Source organism: Pholcus phalangioides, unplaced genomic scaffold (genome assembly GCF_987345545.1).
Source record: "Pholcus phalangioides strain wild (caught in Gottingen) unplaced genomic scaffold, Ppha-v1.0 ptg000040l_1, whole genome shotgun sequence".
NCBI lineage: Eukaryota > Metazoa > Arthropoda > Arachnida > Araneae > Pholcidae > Pholcus > Pholcus phalangioides.
In genome coordinates this window covers 5,633,439-5,647,396 of record NW_028301626.1, presented here as the reverse complement: position 1 = coordinate 5,647,396, position 13,958 = coordinate 5,633,439, and the positions used below count along the sequence as shown (strand labels likewise).

Genomic DNA, 13,958 nt, shown 5'->3' with positions numbered 1-13,958 from the left:
TTTCACAACACATGTGTGGAGCGAAGCCTGAAGATACTTTAGGGGCCGTTCAAGTATTACGTAAGCAAATTTTTAGCCATTTTTGACCCCCTCGCCCCCCTTGTCAGCAAAATTTCGTCATCAACTCTGCCCCTCTGAATCCCTGGGGTTCCCAACTTCAAGGCGCGAATGCGAGCCGATCTCCCCGTTAAAAAGTCTCGCCACAGACAGCAATAGGCCTACAACGTTACAAATATTCAATCATTACACTTCACTCACAATTTGAAGTATAGATGGCAGCACTGAAATATCATACACAACACTAGCTACACACTCAGACTGTTAGGTGTGCACACTCACTTTGTTCCAGACTCTGCCACGAAGCTGGGCTGGAAGAGATCTCGGCAACGGGATAAGTCCGGTGGCAGAGACCCTGGCGTTCATTCATTCATTGCCCCTCTGAATCCTACGCATATTTTCATAAAGGGTGGTTGATTACGTAAGCAATATCCAAACCCTCCCCTCCCCCCCCCTTGTCATCAAGAGTCAGCAGATCGGAAACCACCTCTCCCCCCCCCCCATCGATGATGACGTAATACTTGAACGGCCCTTTAGAGTGCAAAAGTTAATTTTGCTACTTTTTTGTTTTTATTTCCCTTCTTAAACTTGATGATTTGATTGCGTTGGGATTTTCTTAGGGAGTCAAATTAATTTCAATATCAGCTCCATCATCCAAAGCAGTCTCTAGAGCATCATGGGCCCTCGGGCCGAGTGATATCTGTGCGGCTCTGCCTGGAAAATTCTTGAAAATTTAAATCAGTTCTTATTTTTGTGAGGTCCCATTCTTTTGAGGCCACCCGGGCCGTGCCAGGGCGATCCCATGCATTAAGACGGCACTGTCCGTCACAGAAGTTTGAACTGTTCAAGATTTTTATTTAATTATTTACTTTTTTGTTTTGCTTATATACAAATACAAATATACACATACAAATACAACGCCACAAAAGGCAAATTGCTCAACGAGGTGGCTGACTTAAGAACATCATGGATCCCCGAGCCATTTTTTGGAGGCCCTACCTACTACTGCTACACCACACATGCACCCCGCCTACACCCTTCCCCCTCGCGGAACCCCCAACGAATCGGTACATGCGGGAATGTGCGTGTACGTGTAGGGAAACCTGACGTGAAATTTTTTTGTTTCTCTTTAATGCTTCGCTTTAATGCTTTAATTTCGCTTGTTATGTGTAGTGCTGCCATCTGCCACCAGTTTTTCTAACTATGAGTGAAGTGTTATGATTGAATGATTTATCGTTGTAGGACTGTTGCTCTCTGTGGCGAGACTTTTTAACGGGGAGATCGGCTCGCATTTGCACCTTGAAGTTGGGAACCACAGAAAACCAACTTCAGCCGACCACCACTGTGGGGTTCGAACCCGGATCCTCGCATCGCGAGTCCGTCACTATAAACAAATATAGTTATATCATACTTTGGTGATATCGATAGTTATATCACCAAAGCATACTTCACAAGCATTGTGCAGGAACTGAATTTCCGTCATGTAAATTTCCATCTTACGTTAAAGTATTACGGCAGCAAATTTTTAGTCATTTTGACATTCCCCCTCCCTTGTCAGCAAAATTTTGTCGCCTCTACTCCCCCGAATGCATATTGGAGGGATCAGGGACGTACGGGGTGCATGGGATCCAACGATCAAAAACTTATTTTATTTAATGCAAAATAAATTTTTTGAAAAAAATTCAAATTTCTTAAGAAAATACCTTTATGTGTTATTATAATCAAATTCTTTTAATTTCCATGCTATTTGAAGGGTAAGGACTCAAAAAATACCAAATGTGGCCCGCCTCTCGCTCCTAGTTTTGTAAAAATGAACTAAGCGGCACATTTAAAGATCACTTAAGTGATCCGTGGCACAATTCTAGAGCGTATAAGCGGCACATGGCCCATTCTGAGATCACTCAAGTAGGTCTGTGCACATTCGCAGTCACGGTCACGACATCATCACGGTCACTTAAGTGACCCGTGACACAGGTCCAGAACACTTGAGCGATCCGGTGGGCCCGAACAACATGGATTTAGAGACGGTCATTCTACAACCACACAATTATTAAGAGTTATAGAAACACTCCAAGAAGCTAGAATTTATCATGATACAGCTGCAGTTGCACTGTTGGATTTAAGTAAGTCATTTGACAAAGTGTGGCATGAGGGGTTGCTCTATAAAATGATTAGAATGGCCCTACCCTTTAGCATAATTAAAATTGTACGTCATTATCTTGCAGCAAGAACTTTTTATGTTAAAATCAATGACACAATATCTACAACTAGACGAATTAGATCATCTATAGTGCAAGGCAGTGTTATAGGACCTTGTCTCCACAATTATCACATGAATGATTTTCCAGTGGCAATTAAGGGTATTACTGCGCTGTACGCAGACGATTCAATGATAATTTGTACAGATAGAAAACCACAGAAGGCATTAAGTAATTTACAAGAATTAATTGATCAAGTCGAAACATGGTGCGAAAACAGCAGAGTTAAACTTAATGCAGACAAGACAGTATTTATGTGGATCACAGGAAAACTAGATCTACCCCCAGATGCCGGAATAGTGGTTGGGGGGAAATTCATTGAACCTGTTATAAGTACTAAATACCTGGGAATAATAATTGACAAACGATTGACATTTGTGCAACAACGCAATTATGTAATACGAAGAGCAGACGTAGCAAAACACACTTTAAAACGCATACTTGCAAGCAGATCAACATTGACAATCAAGAACAAATTAAATGTATACAAAATGGCTATCAGATCCATACTTTTATATGCTGCACCAGTGTGGCTCTACTCGAGCAATCAACACATGGTTAAATTAGAACAATATCAAAACAAAACAATAAGAGCTATGCTGGGAGCCAATTGGTTCATCAGGAATAGAAGTATAAGAAACGATATAGGAATGCCAACCATACACGCCTTTGCTCAAAAGCTGACTAATAATCTCTTCCAAACTCTTGAAGAGTCAGAATACCAACATCTTAGGGAAATATCCACTTACCCAAAAGATCAGATATCAGCTTTTTCCAGACCCAAAAACTTTCTGGTTATGAAAAGACCGGAGGTACCGGGATTGTGAAAAGTGTATATAAGCACCTATATATAGTGTAAATAATTAGACCAACTGCAAAATATCAAATTTGTAGATAATATATATTTAATCAAATAATCATAATTAACTGCATTTAATAACATATAATCGCATTTATTAATATGATCTATAGTTGACGCTGAACATAAAAATGAGAGTAGGTAATATATGCATTATGATGAATGATTAATGTTAAAAGAATAGCATTAATTATAACTTAATGACGTCCTAACAGGCTGATGAAGTGACATTCTGTCACTGCCCTGTTGAGTGACACTTTCTGCTTTCTATTTCTCCTCCAGCCTACTTAAGCTTTCTTTTCCCCCTAGATAATAACCCAATATGGGTAATATTAAACTCTAAGTAGTTTAAAAATAAAACATATACAACCATGGCGAAAATAGCACTACTAGTCCAGGATGGCTAAGAAATGACTCAGGGGTATGCACTGATTGCCAATTTCAGTCGGAACCCACAGGCCACTATGTCATATTTAGGATTTAGGATATTTAATGGTAGAAGCGAAATTACTGAAATTGCTCGAGCGTTCCTGCCGCCAACAGGTGATGGTTGAAAATGTTTTCTTTAGATTCAGAATGGCTTATTGGTGACACAAGCGCATACTCAGGGGTGTTGCCTTGAAGTGGCGACAAACTCAAAGAGGTGATACTAGGCATCAAGAGGAACATAAATTGATATTTGCCAAAAAAAAAAACTGGACTCTTAGTTATATATATGTATACTAGCTATAATACCCGGCGCTGCCCGGGTTTTCTTCAATGAGGCTTTTTTGGATCACGTGATATCTCCCTCTCTTTTTCTTGAGGGACATAACAAACCGTGTCCAAGTTAACCAATATGGCGACCTGCGCGATTCATGAAATAAACAAATATAGATTTACACAGAAACGTAGAAATGAATATATATTTTTCTTTTTTTAAGGGGCGCTAGGTATTTCGATCCCCCCCCCCCTGAACTTCAAGTTATCCATCTGTCTGTTCCAGCTTCCAAAAATCCTTAGTTAAAGCTGTGGAATTTTTTCGATGCACTTTTCACGGGCTCATAACTAATTTTAAAATATCCTAACCCACATGAATTCATGCAAATAAATATCAAAAGAGACAATATGGAGACATTAATTTTCATACTTGAGAAGATATAAATGAAACCAATGATATTGCTCGAATATCCAACTCAAAAGTATAGGTTTGGCTAATTACTTCGTATTTAATCTCCTGGGCTTCGTATATCTCTAAGCGAACTGAATATTTCAAAAATCGAGAATTCAATACAATTTTTAAAATTATTGATGGGGGCGGAAAATCCCACCAAATTTCCGCATTTATTTATTTATTTATTTACAATAACCCCAGAAGGCATGAAATGCACTTATACTGGAAGAAAAAAAAAATAAATAATAATAGTCAGTACGGGAAGCACTTCGCATACGGAGCCAGGTCGAAATCCCCAATAGTGGAAGCAAATCTTGCGTAGGAGGCACATACAAGTTCTGATGGAAGACTGTTCCATATTCTTGCCACACGGCATCTATATGCGTGGAAAAAGCAATCCCTTCTAGCCGTTGGTATTCTTATTTGGAAGCGATGCCTACGTAGGTTAACTCGCCTGTCTATGATCTCAAAGAAAGGCTCTCTCGATGGTAGATAAACATTTTGGTGGACTAGTTTGTAGCACATCTTCAGATCTGCAGCGATTCTACGCCATTCCAGTGAGTGTAAACCCAGAAATTGAAGTCTCTGGCAATAAGATAGACCGCTCATGCCAGGTATTCGTTTAGTAAACGACCTCTGTGGCTTTTCGAGGAGCTGTATGTCCTTGATTTTGTAAGGGCTCCATACTTGCGAACAGAACTCCAGGGTCGGGCGAACGTACACACAGAAAGCATATGACAACGTATGCGCATCACACTTACGGTATGCCGTACGTAACATATATGAAATTCTATTAGCTTTGCAGACTATGCCATGATAATGATCAGTGAAATCCAGAATGCGGCTCATTGCAATACCTAAATCCACGCATGTATCCAATTGCTGTAACGTTTCATTACCTAGTTGGTAATATTCAGGATCGGTGCGTCTACCTAAATGCATTGATCCACTTTTTGATGATGAAATAGGTAGCTTATACTGACAACTCCACTGGAAAAGTTGTTGGCATGCAATTCTTAAGCCCCTAGTGTTTTCCACTGGAGAGAATAACTTCACGTCATCAGCGAATTGCAATAGAGAGATGGGTGACACAGCCTGAGTAATATCGTAAGTGTACAAAGTAAATAAGATCGGGCCTAACACCGATCCCTGGACAACTCCGCTTGGCACCTGACATTCTCTAGACATCACGCTGGCTACGCGAACCTGATGAACTCTGTCTGACAGCAGTTCTTGAATTATCCTCACAACTTTATCCGGAACCCCCATGCAAGCTAGCTTCCTCAGTAGTAGCAATCTGTCTACTTTATCAAATGCCTTTTGGAAATCGACGTAAATTACATCAATCTCTTGTCCAGAGTCTATAGCACTCTCCCATATATCATGACAAATCAACTGTTGCACTGGTAAGGAGCGGCCAGGAATGAAGCCAAACTGAACTGAGGGGATTAAGCCCATATCGTCGGCAAACGGAAGTAACTGATTGACGATGCATCTCTCGAAAATTTTGCAGGATATATCGGTTAACGATATCGGGCGATAATTATTCGGATCTGCCCTGGAGCCTTTATTCTTATAAATTGGACTAATAACTGCAGATTTCCAAGAGCATGGGATAGACCCGTAGTCATAGAAGGATGTGAAGATGGAGCTAAGCAGAGAAGATATCGGGTCTGAAAGACGTTTGTAGAAACAACTGGGTATTCCGTCAGGACCCGGAGATGATCGACCAGGAAGAGTAGCAATAATGGCTTTTATCGTCTGAGTGCTGAACATGTCACGAAAGAAGGGATGATCCTTCATAAGGCCTTGATAACGATAGTCGTAACCGGAACAACTGAAATTATATGAACCAGAAAATATGTCCGCAAAAACGTTTGCTTTCTCATAATCTTCCGTTATCGTGGTGCCATTCACAGTTAGCGTTGGTATGTCCCGGGATACACGAAGTCTACTGCGGACATCTCGGTGGAAAAAGTTCCGATCACGATTTTTACAGAGGTTGAGGAGATGTAAACTCTCTTTCTCTTGGACGTAATTTGCATAGTTCCTAGCCATGACCTTGTATTGTTCTTTAGTGGTTTGACTAGGTATTGATCTATATTGACGCCAAGCATGCAATTTCCTATTGTTTAGCATTCGTAAAACCTTATCTTTTTTTCTAAATCTCATTTGACGGGGAACATGTTCACGGGACCGCAGAAATAGAGCTGGCAAAGCATCCGCAGCTGAGATAGTTCTAGCCAGTACTTGGTTCTGCAGATCTTTTGCAATAGCTGATAATCGTGGATAATCTGCATTGTGATAGTTTAGTGTTGATCGGCAATCTAATCCTGTTGTAATATGCAATGAGAAGTGTATCGGCAAGTGCGGTGGATTATCGCTGTTGCAGAAGGGTGGAAGTGCATATACGTCGTAGACCACCGAAGGATCGGTAGCAAACAGAAGATCTAAGAAGTTTTCCCCTTTCGTGGGAAAATCGACCAACTGAACAAGGCCTAGTTCTGCTGATATTGACATGAACTGTGACTCCAATTCAGACGAGAATCTCCCGTTTATCCAATCGATTCCCCGCATGTTGAAGTCCCCGACCAAAATCACCGGAAAGCGCGCAGAGCAGTAATGCCTTAGTTCTCTCCAAAACTCACACCAATGATCTAAATTACATGCTTTATTTGGTGGAACGTACGCCGTAATAAGCCTGCACTTCCTATTTCCGCTTTTTATATCCACCGATATTATCTCAACATCTTGATTTCCATTATGCACGTTCACCAGCTTAGGTTTCAGGCTGCTTCGAATAATAATGCATACGCCTCCTCCCGCAGTAGTTTCTCTGTCGTATCGGAAAATATCGTATCCTGGTAGACATATCAAGGAAGACGAAACTGACTGATGTAACCAAGTCTCGGCTATACACAGAATGTCGACCTCGTATGACTGAATGCAGCAACGCAAATCGTCAATTTTATTCACAATACTTCTGGGGTTCATGAATATACCTGTAACTCTTGATTCAGAATCGGATGCGTGTTCATTTGTTGAAGTAATTGACAATGACTCTAGTCCGTACAGTCATTGTTGATTAGAGGTGTCCCTCTGACCGGGCAATGCTTCCGTTATAGTACAATCTCCAGCCGGATCCTCCAGAAGATATCTGGGAATACCAAAAAACTCTCTGATGTGTATACCAGATGGCCAGTGGAATGGATCACTCAATGAATCCCAATTACTGTCGACAGTGGTTAGTACAAAAGATGCATAGTTGTTTGAGTTCCTTGTATTCAGCTTAACGCAGTCGTACTCGAGTTGCGTGTCTTGCAGTATGCGACGCACGTCCGAGATAGATGTCTCTGGAGCAAATCTGTTCACCAGCAACCGACGTCTGCGAACCGTCGGCACTACACGCACCTGCGACGTCGTAGACATTCCCACTCTGAATTCATTACGCCGATCAGTCCCAGTTGCGACGTTGGATCGCTGTAAACGGTCAGGTGGTACTTGATTAATATCATCCACTTTCAAGCGAGGGTGGACTGCCCGAAACGTGCTATTATTTGACAAATTTTCCTTTCCCCTCAAAGTATCAGTCAATATTTGGGCATACGAAGCGGTAGCAACAGGCTCTGGCAATGATTCACAATTGTTTGCTCCAGATGAGTTCACGTTTGAGCGCATAGCATTTGACAAGTTAGCTATCTCTGACTGCATTCCGGGAATGATCTGGGCAATGCTCTCTAGTCTACTAAAACGTTCCTCAAACTTCTGAAAGTTTATCTCAATAATCTCTGAAATATTAGCAGTTTCATGGATACTAGGCGGCGGCTCAGTGATAGCAACCTCCGACAAAGAACGTTCATTTCCTACGACATGGACTTCATCATACAGCTTCATCATTTCATTCCTCAGCACGAGAAACCGGTCTCTCTCGGCTGCCTCTGCCCTTTTCCCATCACAGACTCTTGTGAACAGGAGGGTCATTTCATCCAAATGCTTGTAGAACTCACCATTGAAGACCTTGCTTCCAATAGGCGACAAAGGGCACTCGTCTGTCATCTCGATCTTAACCCTAACTATTCCAGTATTTGTATATTAAACACTACTTTACGCTGCAATTGCAAGCTAGGCTTAAATAAAAACAGAACAATTTGCTCCCAGTATCATATGTTCGTGCAATAAAAAAGACCGTATTAGTTCGAAGTATATCACAATTTACTTCCAAACTCAAAAAAAAAACGAACGTGAAACCACAATAACAACAGCAAAAAGTATATAAATTAATTAAAATTATAGCGCTCAAGAACAAAATGTCAACACATGAGTTGACTTGACTTGACTATTGAAACTTAACTTTTCTACATTAAAATCGGCAATTTTAACACTGATTTCTATGAGGATCACCCTTTTCCTGACCCTCAAAGCTATATTGGTGATGATTATGACGTCTATCTAAAAAGCCTCATTACTGGAAGGATTGAAAAAAGTGGCAAACCATTATAAAGGCATAAACTATTATACATATACTAACAGGATTAAAGAAGTGACAAACCGTTGTAAAGGCATATACACGTCTGAAACGCATTGCTAGGGAACCTCGGTAACCAAAGTAAACGTTCGGAAAATGATTGTTGAGGCCCGAAAACCATTGTTGCCCTACTTTTTTTTGCCCATTTGGGGCACTTACCCTGCTCTGACAAAAATTTAAAGTAGCCTATCGTTTAAGTCGGGTCCCATTTGGTATATATGCAAAATTTTGCGACGATCCATCTAAAATTGTAGATTTGTATAGAGAACATACATACACACAGACAGACAGACAGACAGACAGAAAATCAATTTTATATATATAGATATATCTGCGTGTCTGTGTGTGTGTATGTTCTCTATACAAATCTACAATTTTAGATCGATTGTCACCAAATTTTGCATATATACCAAAGGGGATATATATATATATATATAAAATCCCTCTACTTTTTCCTTTTCTGGAGTTCTAAGTTTTAGCATTAGTGATGGTCTTGCGCCGTATGTAGCATGGGGCCAATACATCAGGGTTAACCATGCTTCCATTTCGCGGAACAATCGATGGATAGTGATGGCATAATCATCTCAAACTTTTGCTATCGCGACCTTTGATCCATCCGCTTAAAACCCTATTCGAATCACCTGTAGACAATCACTGAGAGAATACGCCTACTACTTAATTTACCAGTGTTCTTGAATGTATGTAGACTTATATCTATTCCATAACAATAGTAATGTCAGCGTAAAATTTTTCTGGTCTGGTCAAGACTGTAAAAAAACGATTCATAGGTACATTCTTGGTTTTCGTAAAAAACGTACCCTGCGTTTCTATGAGTCATTGAAATCTTGAAAAAAGAAACTATTACGGCTCACGAAATGAAATCTAAAAAACGGCAGTAACATGAAAATTTTTTATGTGATAGAGAAGAGAAATCTCCTCAAAGAGCAGATTATCCCCAACGTACTGATCAAGAATTTCACACTACAGACCCGGTAATGTTGAAAATTGCTCTCAAGAATGCATTTATGTCACTTATAGCGAAGGGCGCGGTAGCCCAGGTCGATGAGATACTAGCCTAAAGTAGCACAGGATGTTTAGAGGTGTCGCGAGTTCGATCATCACCACCTAGAGATAGAAGGCATTCGCACTCTGCTTGTGACGTCAAGTAAGTAGTCCATTTTCCCTCTGAATATTCAGGGGAAAAAAATTCCCTGCTCGTGCCAGTATCATCGTTGCGAGGAAAAGAAATGATCAGGTTCAGAATTGGCGATTGTTATGCCCCACATCCAAACACTATTCGGTGAGTCAATCAGGTATATTCTACGCCAAAATAAGAAGAAACGAAATAGGATGCTGTGTTTCAGAATGTGGCAAACTTGCTAGGTAGTCTGAATGACGTTTATGGCAAACACTGCAGAGGCCTTCTATCTCTAGGTGGTGATGGTTCGATACCCGGTTCGTCCTTGTCAGAAAACTTTCCTGACGCAAAGGTACAACACAAACGGCGACGTGACCGCAGAAAAAATTGCTACCGCAGGGAGTCCCCCATCGAGGGGTTAGAGCACCAACCCCTCGACGAGTATAAAAAACAAGCCTGCGCGTTCGGAACCGGCAATAAATTGTAGGTCCCGGTCTAATTAGCCCTCGTGACCGTGGTGCGACAAAAATGATCAAATGACTTGTAGCAAATATGATGAAAAAATTAGATTCTGTTCCCGTTCTATAGTGCGAATACAAATTGACTTCTACGGGAACAAAGCAATTCCCGCAACTGAAATGAGTGGGGGAAAAATTGAAAAACGGGGGAGGGGGGACTAGGTTGCTGGACGTCCCGTATATATATGTGGATTGAAAGACTTATGCCATATTGTGGGAAAGCACATTGCAATGTATGCTAATGCATTATCAGATGGAGTCAGCCTGGCCATGTGAAGTTAGTTGCAGGGTCTCTAGTGATGAAATTCAGAAAAAACAGAAAGACACCTGTCAAATAATCCATTATACTTAAATGGTTATAGATTATTGTAATAATCAACATAAAAGCTGTTACAAGATGTTCATTGACTGCATTATAAAAAGCAATAAATCCTAATACTGCAAAGTAAGACGTCTTTATAACAATACTATTTAGTTGTTACGCTGTTTTCAGTAGATTATATCTTAAAGGTAAAAGGACTTCCACGTTTATTAAATATTGATTACCAGGGAAAATGATGTAGCTTCGAAACCAATGCCGATGGTTCCCTGGTTAAAGGTCCAATAATACTACAAACAATACTAAGAGAGAAACTGGCTCGGACATTACATAACCAAGAGGACTAATTTAAACTCGTCTATTTCATGACATATTTATAGAGCTAGTTGTAGTTTCCGACTATTAACTACAATATTTGAATTCTGATCTTGTAATTTGTTTCAATTTGCCAATCAAATGATGCTTCTAATAAATATTAACGACTTGGAAAATATTGATATACAGGTTTGGCGATAAGTTCATTCATAAAGCTATACATGAAACCTTGAACCAGAAAAATGGCTTATGATTGTTATAACAAACGTCTTCTTACCTTTCTCTTAAGATTTCCTTGCCTGAGTAGCGTCTGATAAGAAATCCAAAAACGAACTATAAGCGCTACTTCTCTCAAGAGATTTAAGAAAAAAAAAAATTCTTCTTAAGGAGAGAAGACAAGAGTTTACGCCACTGCCTTCCGCGAAAGTTTCCAAACTTTGGGTACACTCAACGAAGAAGTACACGCAAGAGGTCTTGAGTAACGATCCCAGCGCCTCTGTTTCAATTATGTATGCGGAGTCAAATCAATAGAGTCTCCATCAAAAAACAACAACGGAGAATCGACTTTTATAGTATGATCGCCAAATTGGCCGTTTATCTCCAGTCTTCACTGGTTGAGAATTGATTTTTTTTTTTGTTCAATTGTGGAAAGATATGAATGAAAGTGGAGTAGAAACACGTGATACTAAAAATGCTCCTCTCAGTCCAAGCAAAACAGCAGCCCCCCCCCCCTGATTCACTCTTTCTGAACTTACCTTTGAGTGTGGATTCACGCAAAGATAAATAAATCCATATCGTTCGCAAGCAGTGAAATCTATTCACTCCGCACTGTCTGAGAAACCAAATAGTGAGACAACCCAGTCGAAATTCTAAGTGGAAAGAAATGGAAAGTACGTGTCTATTGCATCTTGCAATTTTGACAAGTGTTGACAAAAGAGGTCTTTCGGCTTATCCGAAGGTGTGTGTGTGTGTGTGTGTGTGTGTGTGCGATGTCACTCTCCGCTATCACTACGAAAGTTTCGACAGCTGGCTGAACGAAGATAAACCCGAGGAAGAAAATTAACCTTGCGGGAAATCGAACCCACGTGCTCTCACTTGCCGAGTGAACGCCCGAGACCATTAAACTAGAAAGAAAATGAATCCTCTCTCCTCAGAACTCGTGTGCTCTGATCGGGGACACACATGGCTAGCCAGTCGTAACTCGGGCGCGCGGTAGCCCAGGTCGATAAGATACTCGCCTAAAGTACCAAAGGATGTTTAGAGGTGTCGCGAGTTCGATACCCGGGTCGTCCTTGTCAAAAAAAACTATCCTGACGCAGGGGTGCAACAGAAACTGGGACATGACCACAGAAAAAATTGTTACCGCAGGGAGTCCCCTATCGAGGGGTTAGTGCACCAACCTCTCGATGAGTATAAAAAAAAACAAGCCTGCCGTTTGCAATCCTCAATAAATTTGAGGTTCCGGTCTAATTAGCCCTCGTGTGCAAAAAATGACCGTGATGCGACAAAAATGATCAAATGATAACCAGACGTAACTCAGGCCACATTGGCAAAAACTGCGACCAGATGGCGATACGTCTACCATGTATGAGAGTAATTAATTCGACTTAAGACCTTAAGTGGATCTTAAATATCTTTTTGATTTATCTGCATAACATCTCGCGGAACTCCTTCGCCCATATCACGACACCCTAGAATGCCGGGGCACAACGGTTGGGAAAGACTGCTTTAAGGGTTTGCATTGTGACACGTTGGAAATCATTGGTGTTCCGCTGATCTGTGAGATAAATTGTGGTGGTCCGTGGGACCAGTGGCGAAAAACTTCAACCCCTTTCCCCCTCTCCGCGGTGATACATTCCGTGTTTGCGGAAGATTTTCCTATGGGAGAATCACCGATTTGCAAGTCGCCGTTTAAGGCACCTGACTGCATTCAAAATCTCATTTTGGAAGAAAATATCGATTTTTTATTTTTCATGATAAGCCCCATTTCCTTGTGATTTGCAAGACAGGCCTTGTTTGGATTATATGATGCTCAGAATCAAAAATACATCCACTTTAGTGCTGCATTTTTGCATACAAGCAATCCGTGAATAAAACCTTTAGAGGTGTTTAACGAAGAATGTTATTTTGGATAATATTTTTACGAGTTTGCACAACACGATTTTAAAAAAAATCTATTCAAAATGTCTGCCATATGAGAACTTTTATGAGCCTCCTACGCAAAATTTGCTTCCGATATTGAACTTGACTCCGTATGCGAAGTGTTTTCCCTTCTGTGACTATTTTATTTCTGGTTATTTTTATTCATTATTATTTTATTCCTTATTATTACTTTTCGAATGTAAGTGCATTTCGTGCCTCGCGGGATTATTGTGAATGATAAAGGGGGAAAAAACATGATTCAATGTGTATTTTAATGGTTGTTATTTGAAAGCAGAGTGTGTTTTCTGCGCTAAAACATGTTTGCACATCATTGTGCATAACGTAAAAATTACCGTATACGGGCTGTAATAATGTAGCGCTTAGAAATTCTGACATTCTTCACATTACCAGCCAATCAGAGTCAAGCAACTGTGACGTCATAGAAACGTCACAGTAGACCGCGAGGCTACCGCAACTTTTGATCCATTTGGCGCCACAATATTTCCTGGCGACATTTAGTAATGGATATACTAAATTCAACTTTAGTTCGGCAACCAGGATTGATACAGTGGGAAGTTCACGGGACGCTTCCAATGAAGGTTGTGAGTTCGAGTCCCTTCGAACCCATCCAATTTTTTTTTCCCAAACATCTTCGTTTGAAAAATTTAATTTCT

The 13,958-nt window shown here is 40.5% G+C and overlaps 2 protein-coding genes across 2 annotated transcripts in view; both read right to left on the bottom strand.

Moving 5' to 3' along the window:
- Nucleotides 1-11,616, bottom strand: part of LOC149065321 (GTP-binding protein Di-Ras2-like) — a 47,911-nt gene extending 36,295 nt beyond the window's left edge. Inside the window, exon 1 of the mRNA XM_089254158.1 lies at nt 11,420-11,616. The gene's annotated coding sequence lies outside the window, so the exon portion shown is untranslated. The remainder of the gene's footprint in view (nt 1-11,419) is intronic.
- Nucleotides 3,682-7,321, bottom strand: LOC149065322 (uncharacterized). The gene is made up of 2 exons (XM_089254138.1): nt 5,949-7,321; nt 3,682-3,823 (listed from the first exon to the last, which is right to left on the bottom strand). Exons 1-2 carry the CDS (start codon nt 7,319-7,321, stop codon nt 3,682-3,684), a joined length of 1,515 nt encoding a protein of 504 aa, XP_089110264.1.
- Nucleotides 11,617-13,958: the final 2,342 nt, after the last annotated feature.

Coding starts and splice junctions, on each gene's coding strand:
- LOC149065322 (XM_089254138.1), bottom strand. CDS start 7,321: ATGAACCCCAGAAGTATTGTGAATAAAATTGACGATTTGCGTTGCTGC. Junction 3,824..5,948: donor ACATCCTTCTATGACTACGG/GTCTATCCCATG, acceptor CTTGATGCCTAG/TATCACCTCTTTGAGTTTGT.